Source organism: Dipteris shenzhenensis, chromosome 30 (assembly GCF_047967505.1).
Source record: "Dipteris shenzhenensis isolate YYH24624 ecotype China chromosome 30, Dip_SZ_1.0, whole genome shotgun sequence".
NCBI lineage: Eukaryota > Viridiplantae > Streptophyta > Polypodiopsida > Gleicheniales > Dipteridaceae > Dipteris > Dipteris shenzhenensis.
The window spans coordinates 43,501,373-43,520,224 of record NC_141625.1 but is presented as its reverse complement, the minus strand read 5'-3'; the positions used below and the strand labels follow the sequence as shown (position 1 = coordinate 43,520,224).

Below are 18,852 nucleotides of genomic sequence, written 5' to 3'. Positions count from 1 at the left end.
GGCAATCAAATGCATATTTATTGGTTACAGCCAGGAGAGCAGAGGGTATCGGTTATACCAACCAAATATTGGGAAGATTATTGTCAGTAGAGATGTAATCTTTGCTGAACATTCAGCTTCTCCTCTTGTGGACTGCAAAGCTAAGCCAGATATTGACATGTTTGATGCCTTTGAATCTTGGTTACATCTGCCATCCTCAGAAGAGGACTTTGACCAGCAACATGAGCCTCCTGCAGGCCCTCCACCAAGCAATAATCAGCCACTACCTCATGCTGATTTGCAGGTTTCTCTTCCGGCCCACTATTCGAAGAGCCTCTGTGCCATAAAGATGCTTTTGACAGCAAAGAGTGGATGGATGCAATGATAGCTGAGTTACATTCCATTGCTAAAAATGACACATGGGAATTAGTATATCTCCCTCCAGGCAAGCATGCCATTGGAACCAGGTGGGCCTACAAATTAAAAAGGAAATCTGATGGCAGCATAGATCGATACAAAGCCCGTCTTGTTGCAAAAAGAGTATGCCCAACAACAAGGCATTGACTTTGAGGAGACATTTGCTCCCACATCCAGGATTACTACCATTAGATGTGTCATTGCCATTGCAGCCCATCATCATTGGCAAGTGCACCAACTTGACATCAAGACTGCTTTTCTTCATGGGGATTTGCAGGAAGAAGTCTATGTCACACAACCTCCTGGCTTTGAGGTTGTTAATTCTGAAAATAAGGTATGCCCGCTTAGAAAATCCCTTTATGGTTTGAAGCAGGCACCCAGGGCATGGTATGCAATTCATGCACACTTACTATCCCTTGGTTTTCAGAATAGTCCCTTAGAACCCACTCTTTATGTCCGCGGGAGTGGATCTGATTTCTTAGTGCTGATTTTATACGTGGATGATATGCTCATCACGGGCCCAGATACTCAGCAAATTGCAGCTTTCAAGGCTGATTTGCAGCAGATTTTTGACATGTCAGACATGGGACAGTTCCATTATTATTTGGGCATTCAATTTGCTCATGTTGAGGGGGGTATCATGATGTCTCAGTCCAAGTATATTGGACAGCTCCTTGATCGTTTTCAGTTTGAGGATTGCAAGCCAATCTCTACTCCAGTGGACCCTGGCTTCAAATTCTCAGCTCATGATGGGAGCCCACCATGTGATATCACTCTTTATCAGCAGGCTGTTGGATGCCTTATTTATTTATGTCACACCAGACTTGACTTGCAGTATGCAGTATCTCAGCTCAGCAGATTCATGCACATGCCCAGTTCACAGCATTGGGAGGCAGTGAAGAGAGTCTTCAGATCAGAGTTACGGGAAACGGGAAAACGGAAACGGAAAACGAAAACGAAAACAGAAACGGAAACGTTTTGGGATTTTTGAGAGGGGGTGAAACGGGGAAACGCCACGTCATCAAGGGGGTTTACAAAAGGGGGTTTAGAGTAATGCATACACACATTTAGAGTGCTCTACCTTCAAAAAAAGTGCACAATAAGCTATAGCTCTACCTAGTACCATTAATATTGATTGTAACTTTGAACTTTGAAGATTCAAGTTTCATTGTTCAACCAATCACACAATGCAAATTTCAATTACGCAAGGTGGGGTAATTTATAAATCCTATAACAAGTTACAAAATGGAAAAATGATTCATGATTCATGATATTTAAGAAACCAATCATGATTCATAAATGGTAATTCAGCTTTCAAAGCCCAAATGTCATAGTAACAAAAAGAAAGCTGAAACCTAAAAAAGGCTACATCAAGGATGATATGATCAAATAATAAGCTCACCCTCATTCTGAGACTCAACCTCTGCCTCCTCCTCCTCCTCATCATCATTCTCGTCTACTAACAAATCATCATCATCAGGTGAGTGGGCATCATCTGGGCTATGAAATCCAATATATTTGTCATGCGTATACTCGTGTCTCATCTTGTTAAGCAAACGCAAGTTTGCATTAACAAAGACAAAATCATTGGCCCGTTGCATTCGCAGATGATTTCTCTTCTTTGTGTGGATATGGGCAAAGCTACTCCACAAACGCTCACAAGAAGGGGAGGTGCAAGCTTGGCTTAGATGCGGATGGCAAGCTTTTGCAACTCGGGGGAATCAGCTCCATAATCCTCCCACCATGTAACAGCCCCAACTTGAAATCTGAAATTCCAAAACTCATAAATTTCAGATTTCTAATTTTGTATTAAATAACAAATTACAAGTTCCTAAAATCTGAAAATTAAAATGAGTTAATATTACCTATCATGCTGTGCATCTCGCCATCCATACATGCCTTCCTTATTGCGATAATTGGCAAGATGTTCTTTTATCCTCCGCCGTCCATCAGGAGTTGGCACCATCTTCTAAAGGGTGAGGTTCCAACCACAAACAACCTCTGCATCACTCTGTTGTGCACTTGCCTTGTGTTGAAACTCCGGGTCCAACACAAAGGCAGCTGCATGCATGGGAGAGTAATATTGATTCCATCTGCAACTCTTCCAATTCTCTCAACTTTTGGGGATCCTTTTCTATTTCTTTGATATTCTCAATCATCCGATCCATCCCCTCATACACCTTTCCAAGAAAAGGCATATCTCCATCAACTCGGTTAAGCAGCTTCACAATAGGCACACATAGATCAACAATGTGAGATGCATCAGCCCAAAATTCATCACTGCCTATGCACAAGTCATAACAATAAATTCCAAGAGCCTGCCTAGAAGTGGGCCATGCATCCCACTCTGGGCTTGCCACAACTTGTTTCAGTGCAGGTCTCATTTCAAGGAGCTTGCAAAGCATCAAAAAGTTGTATGCAAATCTTGTCTCTGCATACTTCAAAAGCTCCTTGTTGGCAAATTTACGGTACAAAGCAAGAGAAAAATTATGTCGTGTGATGAAGTTAACCACCTCTTCTCCATTGTCAATAACATTCTTGACCCAATCCAGTTTGCGAATGTCTTTCAAATTATTCAAGCAATGTGCTACACAAGCACTCCACTGGATATGAGGATACTTTTGCTCCAGTAATGTACCTGCTGCCTTATTGGTATTTTCTACATCTGAAACAAGTTGCAAAACATTAGACGGCCCCACATATTCCACTGCATCTGCCCACATTTGCATCAATATAGGTGCTGTTTTTTGTTGCACTCCACACTCTATGGAGTGTATGTAGAGTGCAGATCCCCTACAATATGCAAGGATACCCTCTAGTGAGTGACTTCGCACATCACTCCATCCATCTGCAACCAAACTTACCCCATACTTTACCCATTTCTCTTTCACAGGTTCAATAGCTTGCTTAACTGTCACCACCTCATCCTCTAGAAGCTTGCCCCTCAAAGCATCAAATGTGGGAGGGGTATATGTGGATCCAAATCTTTGAAGTAGGGTGATCTAGCAACATTGAAGCTAATCCCATTGGAGTAAAAAAATCGGGCCACAGCTGAATCTACTTGTGCCTTCCTTTGCGGATGCCATGATGTGTAAAGACTGCCCTGCCTATGTGAAGTAGACCGAGATGTAGCAGGAATATCAGCAAGAGCTCCATGTGGACTCGCAGAAGAAGAAGCCGTAGTAGCAGAGGGAAGAGGACTCTGAAATGCAGTGGCCTACTGAACATGTGCTGCATGAGCACCTGAAGAAGCTCCTACACCAGTGGAAGCCATTGTCTTTGCCCTTTTTGTAGTGGGCAATACTTCAACCTCTCTTTGCAACCTTTCTTTCTCTTGTGGTGAGATTACGGAGCATAGCCCAATCCCCTCATCCTTAATGCCAAGAAGATGACATTTGACCCTATCAGGGTTCCCTCCTCACTCCAATCCACACCATCTGCATCTAAACTTGCGAGCTCCTCCTTTCTTGGAGTCATACTTGCCTACCAAATCAACTTGGTTCCACCAATAATCCGATTGGGTGAACTCCTTCTCTTGCTGAGGGACAATGCTTTGTGAAGCCATATCCATGAGCAAAAAGAGCACTTGTATAAGCTGCAATAGATCAAATTTCAAAGGGAAAAGCCAAGAATCAATGGTTGCAGCCAAAAAACAGCAAGATGTTTGTGGCAAGAGAAGCATAGAGAAAGGAAATGTGCTCACCAAAGCCGGGTGTCCAAAAGAGCAGCCATCGTAGGGCTGGGACTCGGGAGAGAACCAGGCGGCGGGCCAAGAAATCGTGGGGGAGAGCAGCAGGCAGGCGAGCAGAAAAACGTGACGAGGCGCGCGGTGTTTTTTTAATGTTCTGTCCCTGTTTTTAGGTCACACCCGAAACGGCACCGAAAACGACGCGTTTCGGGTCTGAAATGGCGTTTCAGATGCCGTTTCAGTGTTTCAGATCGCTGTTTCGGGCCGCGTTTCGCGTTTCGATGGTGTTTCGCGTTTCAGGGTGTCTGGAACAGGGGAAACGCCGTTTCAGGCCTAAATTGCGCCTTTCTCGGCGTTTCAGCGTAACTATGCTTCGGATATCTCAGAGGCACTCAAGATTTAGCCCTCTTCTATGGTGATCAGGGTTCACTTACCATGCATGCTTACATGGATAGTGACTGGGCAGGATGTTGCCACACCAGGATGTCACATACTGGCAATTGTTTTTTGCTTGGCAAATCATGTATCTCTTGGCTCAGCAAGAAGCAACCAACAGTTGTCACATCTAGCTGTGAGGCTGAGTACAGGGCAGCTTTCATCGCTACAGTAGAGTATGTTTGGCTTCGACAGTTACTTACAGATCTTGGTATTCGCCAGACATCCTCCACTATTGTCTACACTGACAGCCAGAGTGCTTTAGCCATTGCGCGTAACCGAGTGTTTCATGCGCGTACCAAGCATATTGAAGTTCACTATCATTATGTTCGGGAGCGGTTGTCAGCAGGAGACATAGAGTTGTCCTATCTTCCCACAGAGGACAACATAGGAGATATGTTTACAAAGGCACTTCCTCGTCCCAAGTTCGAAGTCTTTCGACAGGCTTTACACTTGGTTTCCTTTGTTACATGATCTGACATCCCTTGTACATTCATAGGTGGCTATATCCTTTTGGATGAACATGTGCCACCATGACCAGAAAATACCAGGTATTCTGAGACGTTTCCAGAGTACTTCAGCCCATCCCATGGAGGGGGGTTTGTAGGCCATCCCCTGGTGGTTCTAGTGATGCCCTATAGGCCATGGTATGAGCCTTGTAGGCATAAATAAAGACACTTATAGTGTTAGTGTCTTTTAGGCCACATAGGACACTTAGTCCTATGTGACACCTAGGACACTTAGTCCTAGGTCTAGGTACTTGTACCTTGTACTCCTTTGTTTTTGCTTATCCAACTTTGACGTGACAGCTAAGGCACTCATCATCGACTCTTTTGCTACGTGCACTGTCTCTCTCCTACTCGATCCTACAATAAGAATCTCCTAAAGTATTCTGAAACACGCTTTGCATATATTTATCATGTTGAGGCATCTTCTTAAGCTGAAAACTCAATTGAGACAGCTTGTTGTTTCGAGTGAGTGGGATGCATCGCATGAGCGTAGCAGGGCTCAGAGATGCAAGACCATTGTCTTGGATGACATATTTTGGGATGATATTTGCCTCTTGCTTCGGGTTTCAAAGCCTATTATTTTGATGTTGAGGCTTATTGATGGGGATAGTCTTTGCATTGGAAAGGTATATGAAGGGCTGGATAGGATGATTGAGACTATTTATGGCATTGATGACTCATATTCTTGGAGGAAGGAGGAGATAAGGGCACTTGCAACCTCTCGGTGGATGGAATATCATTCACCTTTAGAGGCTGAACCCTTGGTTTTGGATCCATAATTTCAAGGGAAGGGGCAAGAAACAGATAAGGAGGTGGTGCAAGGATGGGAGCAGATATTGAGACGACTTGTCCCAAGTGCAAATGATAGGAGGAAGGTGCGGGAGGAGCTATCATTCTATAGGCAAGAAAAGGGTTATTTGGATTGGAGGATGCACAGGCAGACAGGTTCAAGATTTCCCGCGTTCGTTTGGTGAGAGGACTATGGGGTAGATACGCCAATGTTGTAGGGTATGGCCATTTGTATACTCAGCCAGGGGGCTAGCTTTTCGCCTGTTGAGCGGTTGTGGAGTAATTTTGGGAACATTGCAACAAAAAAGAGGAACATGCTTGAGGTTTAGAAGGCAAATGATCTTGTATTTGTTAATGCAAACTTGCATTTGCTTAACAAGTTCAAGACAAATTGCACTCCTGAACCGTGAATTTCGTCCACATGAAGACTCCGATAGTGATGCAGAGGGTGCTCTTGAGGCTGAGCCTGAGGATGAGCCTCTATTTTCTTATATACCATGTACTTGACTCGAGAGTCTCAAGTCCTTTTTTGTATTTACTATTTGGTATTGAGGCCTTCTGTTCAGGCTTGAGGCATGGCCTCCTTTTGTTGTATTTTGCATATTATATGCTCGAGCTTCTATGATCTGCAATTCTATGACTTAAGCTTTAAACTTTAAAGTTTATTACACATTGCATAATGCACATTGCAATTTGCATTGATGTATATTTCAGTTTTCTAAGGATTTTGTGTCCTTAAAAGTCCAAAGATCAAATGGAAAGCTTAAAGCTGCTACAGCTGGTTTTTCTTAGCATATTTTGGTATCTTTTCATGTGATTTGATGGCGTGGTGTTCCCGTTCCTGTTCCCTGGTAACTATGCTTTCAAGAAAGGCAAGTGCCATTATTGCAAAAAGCTTGGTCATCACATCAGTGAATGTCCCAAGAGGCTTGCAAAAGAGGTATGGCAGTTTCAGGCCCAGCTCGTCATGCAGGTTTTGAGGATACTTCTGCTTATTTTGTTGAGCATGATTGGGCCTTCTTTACTTGCAGCTGTGATGCTTCTTGGTAGTCACGTATTTTCAGCGTGAATGAGACGGCTAAGATATGGTACTTTGATAGCGGTGCTTCCTGCCATATCACCTAACATAAATCTTTCTTTGATAAGTTATTCAGTGCACCGGTTGGCAAAACAGTTTCTCATGCCAATGATTCTTCTTATCGAGTTAAAGGGATTGGGAAAGTTTGACTCACAACCGTGGATGTTCAGATTTTGGCATCCAGGATGTTTTGTATGTCCCTAGGATTAAGAAGAATTTACTCTTGTCTCTTCTTTCTCTCGAAGAGGTTACCAAGTCATCTTTGAGGATGACAAATGTACGGTCCGCGATAGGGAGAGAGATTATGCCTTGGTTTTCGCGGGTACATTATGTCACGGGTTATTTCAGCTTGATGCCTTGGAGAAAAGAGCATATTCAGCTTTTGTGGATTCCACCTTTGCCATGCAAGATGCAGAGTTATGGCATGCTAGGTTTGGGCATGCAAATTATGGCAGCCTTATGTTATTGTAGAAGCTTAATATGGTTGATGCCTTGCCTCGTTTGGAGACGACTCCAAACAAAATATGTGAGGGTTGTATTTTGGATCAAATGCATCCTTTTTCCTTTCCCAATACACGAAAATTACAACTTGTTCATACTGATGTTTGTGGAGTGATGCACACACCGTCTCTTGGAGGTCATCTTTATTATATTACATTCATAGATGACTTCACATGTTTTACCTGGGTCTTTGCTCCTAAGCAGAAGTTTGAAGTTTGCAATGTGGTCAAACATTATGTTGCCTAGGTTGAAAATCAATTTGAATGCCAGTTGCAGACCCTCCGTTTAGATCGAGGGGTGGAATATATGCCCAAGGCATTGCAACAATCTTTTACTGAGAAGGGCATTACACATCAGTGTATGGTGAGGTATACTCCTCAACAGAATGGAAAGGGTGAAAGGAAAAATCGGTCACTTTCGGAGATGGGGAGATGCATGCTAAAAGCTAAAGGCTTGCTACACAAATTTTGGATGGAAGCCATCATGTGCTCAAATCATATCTTAAACAGGTGTCCCACTAAGGCTCTTAAGGTCATGACACCTTATCAAGCATGTTTGGTCGTAAGCCCCATGTGGGCTATTTTCGTACATGTTTTTGTGCAGCATATGCACATGTGCCTCAAGAGTTGTGTGGCAAACTTGATGACAAGGCAGAAAAGTGCATCTTTATTGGCTACAGCAGTGAAAGCAAGAAGGTTATCACTAGTCGGGATGTTATCTTTATTGAAAATGCAGATCTGCCCTTTGTTGGTTTTGGTCCTTCTGAACCCTCTGACGGGATGCTGCCCATTTCCTTTGATGTTGCACCTGATAAGAATTTGCAGCAAAAGTGGGTGATGCCTCAGTTCAGCCTATGGCTGAGCCTGTTTCTCAAGAAGAGATTGATGATGTTGTAGCATGTGAAAGTACAGCAGTGCAGGAAGCAAGATCAGTACCTTGTTGGCTGCTCCGCACTCTTGAGGACAACAAACTTTCAGCACAACATCCTAGCCGTACATGGAGTGGCACTAGAGACACTGAGGATGCCCATTTTTGTGAGTCTGCTTGGGTCAACAGCATACTTGAGGCAGATGAGCCTGATAGTTTTGATGATGCACGAGACAATGTGCATTGGATACAGGCAATGCTAAGTAGAGATTGACTCCATAAAGAAAAACCACACTTCGGAGTCGGTGGACTTGCCTACTGGCATTTGCACGAAGTGGGTGTATAAGCTTAAAAGAAAATTAGATGGGTCCATTGACAGGTACAAAGGTCGCCTTGTAGCAAAGGGCTATGCACAACCAAAAGGCATAGATTATGATGAAACCTTTGCTTCCACTTCACGTATGACCACTAGTAGGTGTGTGGTTGCATTGACCGCATTTCATGGATGGAAGATGCATCAGTTAGACATTAAAACTACATCTTGAATGGGGACCTTCAAGAGGAGGTCTATGTTGCTCAGCCCATTGGATTTGTGGAACTTGGCAAGAAAGACAAAGTATGCAAGTTGAGAAAGGCCTTGTACGGTTTGAAGCAAGCTCCACGAGCTTGGTATGCAAAGATAGATGCCTTTTTTTTCATGAAAAAGACTTCTATTAAGTAAGAACAAAAACCCGCGAGAGCAAGCTCAAAGCGGAATACATCATGAAATCATGAGGATAATAAAAAACCCCCTCAGAGTGAGGTGGAAAGAAACCAAGGCTGAGGCTGAAAGTGCCATCTCAACCCTGTAGTAGATTCAGAGAAGAAAGGAGAATCCTTCCATTCCCTGAAGAAAGAAACCCTCCTAGCTGAGGCTGCACGGGAGTCCCCCTGCATACCCGTCCATACGGCCATCAGAGTGTGTACGATGTCTGTCCAAATACTAGCCAATGTGTGCGAGGGATGAACCTGAGTACCCTTCATAGCCTCTGTGCATCTGGATCTCCAGATATGCCAGGATGCTATGCTCGCTATAATCTCCCAAGAAGTATCCACAGAGGCATGTACAGCTGTAAAAGGACGGTGTGGAACCACATCCAACGAGCAGAGCTCAACCCGATGACGTCGAACCGAAATGGCCCGGGAGGAGTCAAGTCCCTCATAGAAAACCTGAGGTCCTGTAAGAGAAAGCCAAGCCACCGAGCCCCAAGTCATAAAGAGTGGGGAATGGGCAAAGTGACTGAAGATCTTGGCTATCCCCATCCAAATCAATCTCGCCTGTCTGCAATCCCATAAGCAATGCTGAATAGACTCCGAAGCAGAAAGGCAACGAGTGCAAGTAGGGTCGGCTCCGAATCTGGACCTCCAAAGGTTCACTGCAATCCCTCCATGAATAGAAAGCCAAAAGAAGATAGTGATCTTTCTATTCCTGTGGGATTTCCAGAGCCTCCTCCAGAAGTACCTCTGCTGATCCGCAGTAATACCAAAAGTCTCCCAATGAGGAACTCTGGAGGGTCTCCAGCCTCTACTACTGAGCTGAAATCTCCTGGCATTACTGACCGTGTAACGAAAGAAGGGGATGGTCTTCTCTCGATGCCCCGCGTCAATCCACTCCCACTCTCCGGGGTCCCACTGTAAATACCTGATGGGAACTCCTCCATAGAGCCAAAGTCTCCAAGACCCGGTGGAGAGTAACTGGGGGTCAGGGTCTAAGAACCACTCTGAATCTGATCCCTGCATCAAAAGGCTTGCGACCCTGATAGGCTGAAAAGCAGACTCAAGCAATATATCATCTGTAGATCTGAGCAATCTGCCACCATCCTGGACACTGAAAACCAAAGCATCCTCCTGTGCATCTCGGAAGGCTAAGACCTGAAGTGGAACCCCGCCTCTCGAGAAAGTACCTGCCCAAGTGGAGGTAGTGAGAGGCATATCATCTGTGTCTATCCAAGCCTCTGGAAGGGCTGTCTCAATCTGCAAGATCCTCCCTGCACTCCCTCTGAGATGTCCTGTCAACCTTGACTTGGTTTCCTCTGGAAGCCTACGGAAGGCTTTCCAAGATCTTAAAGAAGAAGCAGGTCCCCTCTCCCACCTGGCCCACTGCATGTAGGGTGAGGCACCCAGTGGTCTGCCACGATCATCTAAAATACTGTCGTTCCACATGATGGGCTGCCTATCAATCTCTTCCCGGGAGGAAGGAGGAATCCTCCGAAGAGAGCTTCTGAAACTAGCCCAAGCTTTCAGAATGGCAACCATGAGAGGGGATGAAGGTGATCTGAGGTGTGCTGAGGTGAAGATCCATCTAACACTGCTCATCCAGTCTCCTCCTGAGGAAGGTGTGCACCTCTGTATGCTGCTGATAAGAAAGTCCTTCCACGGTTCCTGTCCTGGCATAAGTCCTCGCACCACTATCTTGCAAAGTAAGGCTCTGCACTGTAAATCTGGATCAATAATATTGAGACCCCCATCCTGTGTAGGGAGGATGAGGGTCTCCCAAGCCACTCTGGCTAAGGCATCTGCTGTGCCATCAAGCCCACTCCAGAGAAAGTTCCTGATCGGTCTTCTGAGCTGAATGATGCAGTCCCTAGAACGGCACCAACATGAACAAATAAACCAGGCCGTGGCCAAGAGGACCTGGTTGACCACCACAACTCTAGAGGCAAGATCCAGCTTGGCTGAGCTCCAAAAGAGAAGCTTCCTTCTGATGCTCTCCAACACGGGAGCAAACTGCTGCGTGGTAGAAATACCCAAGCCGACCTGGCAGCCCAAATACCTGATAGGCACACCCCTCTGAACCCAAGTGAACCCTATGTCAAGTCCCCAAACTGGAGTGTTCTCATCACTGATCCAAAAGCCATTGGATTTATGCCAATTTATCTGCGCCCCTGCCGCCAAGCAAAATAAATCCAATGCTGTCCTGAAAGAAGTCAATGTCTGTGGAGAGGCATCCAAATAAATCGCTATGTCATCAGCCAACTCACTGTCAAGCAGCTCCTCTTCTCTTCTGATAGGAAGTCTCAGCCCAAAGATGTCAGCTTGAGATCTAACATAGATGCTCATAGCTTCGGCCACGAATAAAAAAAGGAAAGGAGCAAGGGGGCATCCCTGACGGACTGATCTCGAAATCTGAAATCTCTCACCCCTTACCCCACCAATAAGTACGTGGCTATGGGCTGATCTGTACAAAGAGGAAACACCTCTGATCCAAACATCAGTGAATCCAAAGCGTAGAAGGGTGCCCTCCAAAAAACTCCAATCTACTCTGTCATAAGCTTTTTCAAAATCCAACAGTAGAATGGCAAGATTCTGGCCACTCTGCATGGCCCACTCTGAAGCTTCCCAGAAAGAAAAAATGTTATCAAAAATACTTCTGCCATGCACAAATCCCGTCTGAGTGTCGTGGATAAGATCAGGGAGAAGTGGCTGCAATCGGAGGCTGATAGCCTTGGCCAGAATCTTGTAACAAGTCCCCAGAAGTGTGATAGGCCTCCACTGGGACAATAAATTTCTGCTACCTCCTTTTGGGATAAGGTGGATGAGGCCCTCTGTAAGCGATTCAGGCATCTCGCCAGAGTCCCAAATGGCCTGCATGGCTGAAGTAATATAGTCTCCAATCATATCCCAAAATGCAATGAAAAAAGACGGGGTGAGGCCATCTAAACCTGGGCACTTGCCCTTGTGAAGGGCTGAAAGTGCAGTCCTGAACTCTGTGTTGGTGAAAGGTGCGTCAAGTAGAACCTGCATATCCGGATTCACCAACACTGGGATACTCTGCCAAATAGCCTGTCTAGCATCCTCTATATCGTGTGTCTCAGGATCAGCAGTAAGGAGGGTGGCATAGAAATCTGAAGCTATGCGTAAGACGTCATCTGGCTCTGTCTGTAAAACCCCATGTGAGTCAATAAGCTGAGATACACTCTCTCTACTATGTCTAGGGCCAAGAGTAGAGAAAAAGTGTTTATTGACTCTACCACCCATCTGAATCCAGAAGGACTCCCGTGCATGAAAGGCATACTCTGCTCTCTGATCAAGCAATAACTGCAGATGAGCCCTCGCTGCAGCAAGGCGCTCCTGAATCCAAGCATCTGAAGGCCATTTTTGCTCTTCCCTCTGCAAAGCTGCTAACTGCTGGCGAACACCAATCTCACGTCTGAGAATATCTTGTCTTCTGGTAGAAGCAACTGAGCAGTAAAAGTCGCTAATACCAGAGAGGGCAGCGGCTAAATGTGAAGGATGTGGCTGCCCTCCCTGGACATGAGCAAACCATATCCGTAGGGCTGCCTCTGTAAGGTCCTCCTCTGTGTAAAAGGCATCTGGAATCCTGATGCTGGCAGATCGGCCTCTCAAGTGAGGCTCTGAGATAGCCAGAACAACAGGGAAATGGTCTGAGGTGGAAACCCCCGCAGCAATGCATACCGATCCACCTCTGTCTAGTGCCCAGTCATCTACATAAAATCTGTCAATGCGTGCATGAATAGGCATCTGTTGCCTCCTGTTCGACCAAGAGAACAGGAGGGACTGTGGCTGAATAAGAAAGGCATCATCACACCAAGTATCTGTGCCACAGAAATGGAAAAGGAAGGCATCCCAAGCTGCTCTCTCCAAAGAGTGAAGTCCGCCTTCTCTACCCCCTTTTTTGTCTGAAGGTAACTCGACCATGTTAAAGTCACCTCCAATCACCCAAGAATCCACAATGGGGGCCCAGGAGAGCAAAGTCTTCCACATAAGGACACGTTCCCCTCTAATGTTGGAGGCATATAGGTTGAGGAAGCCAACCTTACGCCCTCCAATCAAAAGAATAATCCACTGAGCTCTAGAGGGGATAATGACTCCGTGCCCAACAACTAAGGGGAGAACCAAATGCGAAACTGAAATAGAAGTGCCACCCCTAGTGCCCAATGCAGGCGACCAAAAAGTATGTCCTGAAAGCAACTTGCCTGACTTGGCACAATCTCTATAATCCAGCTTGTGCTCTTGAATAAATAATATATCAATGGGACCCCCAGTAACACCTGGATGAAGCTGATCCCGGATCAGCTGTCTACGGCGGCGATGTGGGACGCCACCTAGGCCCTGTATGTTCCAACTGATAATCCTCATCGACGGGAGGATGTAGAGTGGAACACCTTACCCGACCTAGTGGCGGAAACAAACCCCTCAACAGGGGAAGACCTCCTGCTCGAGGAAGGAGGGAAGGAACCCAGTGGAGGAAAGTCAATAGGGGAAAGAATCCTGGCACCTGAAGAAGAAGAAGCCCTGTCAATAGGAAATCCAACCACTGGCTCCCCAAAAGTAGCGGGCACAAACTCCTCCTCTGGGAAATCTGAACTCTCTGCCAAGGCTGAAAACGAGTTCCTGTGGAGCAATCCAGACACCGGAGTACGAAGGATCCCTTGTGAGGGAAGAGGATCAACAGTGTAAGCTATCCCCTTCCCCCTGTCCAAGGGAGGGAGTGAGGAAGGCTCTCTACCCAGTGTCTGCCCAGTCGCGGAAATCTCTCCGTCCTCAAGAGGAACATCTGGCAGTGCTGGATCTAAGGAAGGAGCTGCAACTGGGGAGGAGGTCGAAGCTTCAGCGTCTCGGACTGTGCAAGGTGAGACAGAAAGGACAGCTCGAGGTGAAGCAGAGTCTACTAAGGTATCCTCGTGAACTGAAGGAGGGACCTACACACATACTGGAACCCACTGTAAAGCGTCGCGTGTGCCTGAGGGAGGTGGGGGTCGAGGAGCAGGTGAAGGACCTGTACCACCCCCCTGACGAGGCCGAGGAATAGGTACTGGACCTGTACCACCACCTGACTGAGCAGGACCGCCACGTGAAGAACGAGGAGCAGGAGCTGGACCTGTACCACCCCTCTGTCGAGGTCGAGGGGCAAGTGCCGGGTCTAATCCCCCCCTGTCCCCCCTGTCGATGCCCTGAGGCGGTAGCTGTACCAGAGGGCTTCTTAGGCCTTTTCTTCTTCCTGGGACAATCCCTGGCAAAGTGTCCCGAGGTCCTGCAAATCCTACACTGGTCCTGCCTGCCTGAAATCTCCACTCTCTGGCGAAAAAAGGAACCATCCGGGCGCTGTATCATGACGTGGTCCATCTCGAGGTTAGGATCCTTGCAAAGGACCCTAACTCTAGGAACCCCATCAGCCTTGGTTGCCTCTGCTGCAGTCAATGGCAACCCAGGGAGGGGTGGGATCTCAGCAACTGCGCCAAAATGCTCCCCAATAACAGAAAGAAGTCGATGGTAAACCTGGGGAAGCCCGGGGAACCTGATGAAGAGCGAGAAGAACTTCTTATCTGCCTCTACTGGGTCGAAACCAAGGTGAAAGGCTTCAAAGAAGATCTTTCTGTGTCCCAGGTTTAAAAACTCGGCCTTGAGCACAGTGCTCGCAGCCTCTGGAGTGTCAAAAACAACCTGGAAAAAACCTCGTCCCAGAAGGCGAACATCTACCAATCGAGGAGCGAGGTCTGGGGGGAGAGCCGCAAGCATCCAGTCTCTGGCTTGGGATCTGGAAGGGTGAGACCCGAAGATGCGTGCTAGCAAAGTGGTAGAGCACTCAATCTCTACATCCTTCTTGAGCTGCTGCAACTCGTCTTTCGAGAAAGTGATAGTTTTCACGGCCGGTGGAGATGGAGTAGGATTGGCTGACGGGGAATCCATCGCCAATCAAGGTGAGGAGGCCGACTCGAACAGAAAAAAAAGCTCCTTCCGTTCCAAAAAAGCTGCGAGGGGCAAGGGAGGGGAAAGGAGGCTAAGAGGAAGCAGGGGGGAAGGGGAGGGAAGGAGGAGAGGGGCTGGGGCTGAGAGGGGAGAGGGGCAAGCTGAGAGGGAGGGAGGGGAAAGGAGAGGAGAAGAAAGGGAGGAGTGAGAGGAAGAGAGGGGGCGGGAGAGCAAGCAGGGAGGGGGCGGGACAGCAGGGGAGGGGGCGGGACAGCAAGGGGGAGGGGGCGGAGGCAGGGAGAGGGAGCGGAGCAGCAGGGGGGAAGGGGCGGAGGCAGGGGGGAGAGGGGGAGCAGCAGGGGGGAGGGGGTGGAGGCAAGGAGAGGGGGCGGAGCAGCAGGGGGGAGGGGGCGGAGGCAGGGAGAGGGGGCGGGACAGCAGGGGGCAGGGGGGAGCAGCAGGGGGGAGCAGCAGGGGGGAGGGGGCGGAGGCAGGGAGAGGGGGCGGAGCAGCAGGGGGGAGGGGACGGAGGCAGGGAGAGGGGGCGGGACAGCAGAGGGAGGGAGCGAGGGACAGGCAGGGGGAGGGGGCGGAGCAGCAGGGGGGGAGGGGGCGGAGCAGCAGGGGGGGAGGGGGGGGAGCAGCAGGGAGGGGCTAGGGACAGGCTGAGGGGGGAGAGAGACGGGCTGAGGGAGGGGGAGCAGCAGGGGAACGGGGAGGAGCAGCAGCTCCAAAGAGATCAGTAGTCCCCAGGGATTTTTGAACCTTTCAGTTTTGAGGTTGAAGGTTTTGAAAATAAGGTATGCTCGATAGATGCCTTTTTGACTAGCCAGGTAATGCAGAATAGTCCGCATGAGAGTACCCTCTATGTTAGGAAGGGGGGGGGGGGGGATTTGCTCATCATTGTTCTCTATGTCGATGACATACTGCTCACTCGTACTAATGCTGCAAAAATTGCAGATTTCAAGGTAGATGTTTGAGATGTCATATTTGGGGTTTCTTCACTACTATTTGGGCATCCAGTTTATACAAGATGATAGATGTATTGGGCTGTTGCAGTCCAAGTATATTGGTGGGATGCCTTATTTATTTATGCAATTCACGTCCTGACATTCAATATGTAGTGTCCAGTTGAGCAAGTTTATGCACAGTCCAAAGACTCCACACTGTTAAGCGTGTGTTCCATTATCTGCACCTGAACTCTTGGTTTGCTCTTTCCCAAGGGGGTGACTTTCACTTACATGCTTACAGCGATTAGATAGGGCTGGTGATTTTGATACTCTGCAGTCCACTAGTGGTAACTATTTCTTTCTTGGGCGCTCGTGCATTTCTTGGTTAAGCAAGGAATAGTCTACAATGGCTACCTCCTTATGTGAGGCTGAGTACAGGGCAGCCTTCACGACCACAGTCGAGTGTATTTGGCTGAGGCGTTTGTTGGGTGATCTTCATGCATCATTGGAGGAGCCTACTCCAATTCTCACTGATAGCCAAAGTGCTATTGCAATGGCATAGAATCCTGTGTTTCATGCTCATACGAAACACATTGAAATTTATTATCATTATGCAGGGAGCGGCCACATGCACGGGACATCAGTTTGGTCTTCTGCCCTACACAATAGATTGTGGCGGATCTCTTCACCAAAGCATTACCTTGTCCAAAATTTGAGGCTTTTCACAAAGCTTTAAACTTATATCCGTTTGGTGATTGATGTTTACCTTGTACATTGTGACATTCTCACTCTAGGGGGTGGTTAGAAATATTTATATTTCCTACGGCAGTGGCCAATGTTATGTAATAAGGGGCTAGGGGCACTTTTTCCCTTTACTAAGGTTTTTTACCCCTAACCTCAATTAGAGGTTGAGTTTGTGGGTGAGGTAGTCACCCCACATCTTTTAACCCTAGTTAGGGTTCATTCTAGGGTTTCATCTCTATGACTACCCTAGCTTTGTAGTTCATTGTTGCTGCAATTTTATTCCAGCTTGCTTCTCTCGCGTACTCTCGCTTCCATTTCCAACATGCGTGTGTGTGTGTGTGTTATGTGTGTACAATATTTGTTTGCATGGTTGTATGTATTTATGAATCCATTTCTTTCAACAAAAAATTTTACAGTTGTGAGATGTCTCTAAGAAAAGAGGTGGATGGAGGGTTGGGCCAAATGCGGTCTAGGGAGGGTTTTCAAATGCACCAACACGTGATGATTGAGAACAGGGGTATATAGAAGATTCTGTATATTGCAGGGTAAGTGGTGTTGTCAAAAGAACCTGACATCAGATCATTAACTTCATGTTCGTACTCGATGATAGGGACTGGGATATGAGCTGCAGCTCTTTAAATGTTCCCTTGAGAGGAGCGAACAAGGTTTATCATAGTTTTTGCAAGTCAGTCATGCCAGTTTGCTAACCTCTCTGCATCCACAAATGTGGGTATCTTGTGGATTGACAGCTGGATAGCCTGCTTCGTACTGACAGACACCACAAATTTGGAGTTTCACCATTCATGGATAATGTAATGCTCTTTTCTGCTTTGAGGCTGAGGTAGGGTTCTGAGACCTTACTTGACTTTGAGAGGGGGTCTTGAACTTATCAGTGTAGGCAACTAACTTTTGCACTTAGAGAGAGAGAGAGAGAGAGAGAGAGAGAGAGAGATTAAATGTCGAGATTCTAAAATCCGATTGGATATGTACATAACACACTTGAAAGTTGTGTTGCCAACATTTCGATATTTTTTCTTTATAGTATGACATTGCCAAACATATGATAATGTGAGGTAATCTGGTGAAGGCTGATAATTGATAAATTTATTTAGCTACAAGCTGACCTTTCTCAGTAAGGTTTGGCGATTTAGCAAGTAAATTCTTGATCTTGCACCTCTATAGTTTTCATACCTTCCAAAGGGGCTGGTGTAAAATGTTTACTCTGCTATCTGTGCTGTAATCATCACACCTGGGAATACTTAAGCTTCTGTTTTGCTGTAGGAGGGTTTGAGGAAGCAGTATATGGACATAGATGTATATGCATGATCATATATGCGAAGTAGTCAAAAGGAAGCGGCGTAAGTCTATTTATTTGCCTTGTAATTCACACTTGTCTTCTTGTGTGATAGGTTTTGAAACCGGCTACAAAGAGGAAGATTCATGTTGAGGGAGATCAATTTGCAAGTGCTTTGGCTGAGCATTATGGAGGAGCGGCTTCCATGCCAAATTTTTTGGGTGGGACATGTAACTGCTTCAACTGTCAGAAAGCTGCATCAACAGATCACAATACATGCTTGCAATATTTTAACAGGGAACAGCTTCGTAATGATACTGATAATGAAGTCAGTTCTGATGACAATGTCAGAGAGCAGGATTCAAATGTGTACAATAGATACAACTCTATGTTGCGTGCAATTATTGTAGGTTTCCTTATGCTTTGGGTCATTGTGGGTTTCTTAGCTGGTTTTTCAGATCCAGAGGTGGATTTCATTGCAACTTAATCGTATGGGCTTATGAAAATAAAAAGTCTTCATTTTCTTATCGCGTTCTGTAACATCCGTTAATCACAAATTGTTTAGGGTTTGGGGAAGGGCCCATTGTACAGATTTATATATTTCTGCACCCTTGGAAGAAGAGGGTGAAGCGCTGTTTAGTACCTCTCTCTCTCTCTCTCTCTCTCTCTCTCTCTCTCTCTTCTTTATTTTTGTGAAATCCATTTATGATTATGTTACAAGAAACAGTCCCAAAGAGAGGGACAGTCAGTTACAAGCATCAGAAGATACCATTATATGACAAGAAGGCAGGATAATCTAAATCCTGCGCATGTAGACAATCATACAGTGATTGCTGTAGAGATGGTTGGAAGAATTGGTATTTAGCTAGATCGGGATCACCAAAGACCCCATGGTTGCGGCCCTTACATAG

At 46.5% G+C, this 18,852-nt stretch overlaps 1 protein-coding gene across 2 annotated transcripts in view; it reads left to right on the top strand.

Moving 5' to 3' along the window:
• LOC147882172 (SEC14 cytosolic factor family protein / phosphoglyceride transfer family protein) overlaps positions 1 to 18,465 on the top strand; it is a 168,909-nt gene extending 150,444 nt beyond the window's left edge. For both annotated transcript variants that reach the window (XM_087402027.1, XM_087402026.1), the window contains one exon: positions 18,057 to 18,465. In XM_087402027.1, coding sequence (XP_087258153.1) covers positions 18,057 to 18,428 — 372 coding nt within the window. In that variant the 3' untranslated portion in view covers positions 18,429 to 18,465. The remainder of the gene's footprint in view (positions 1 to 18,056) is intronic.
• Positions 18,466 to 18,852: the final 387 nt, after the last annotated feature.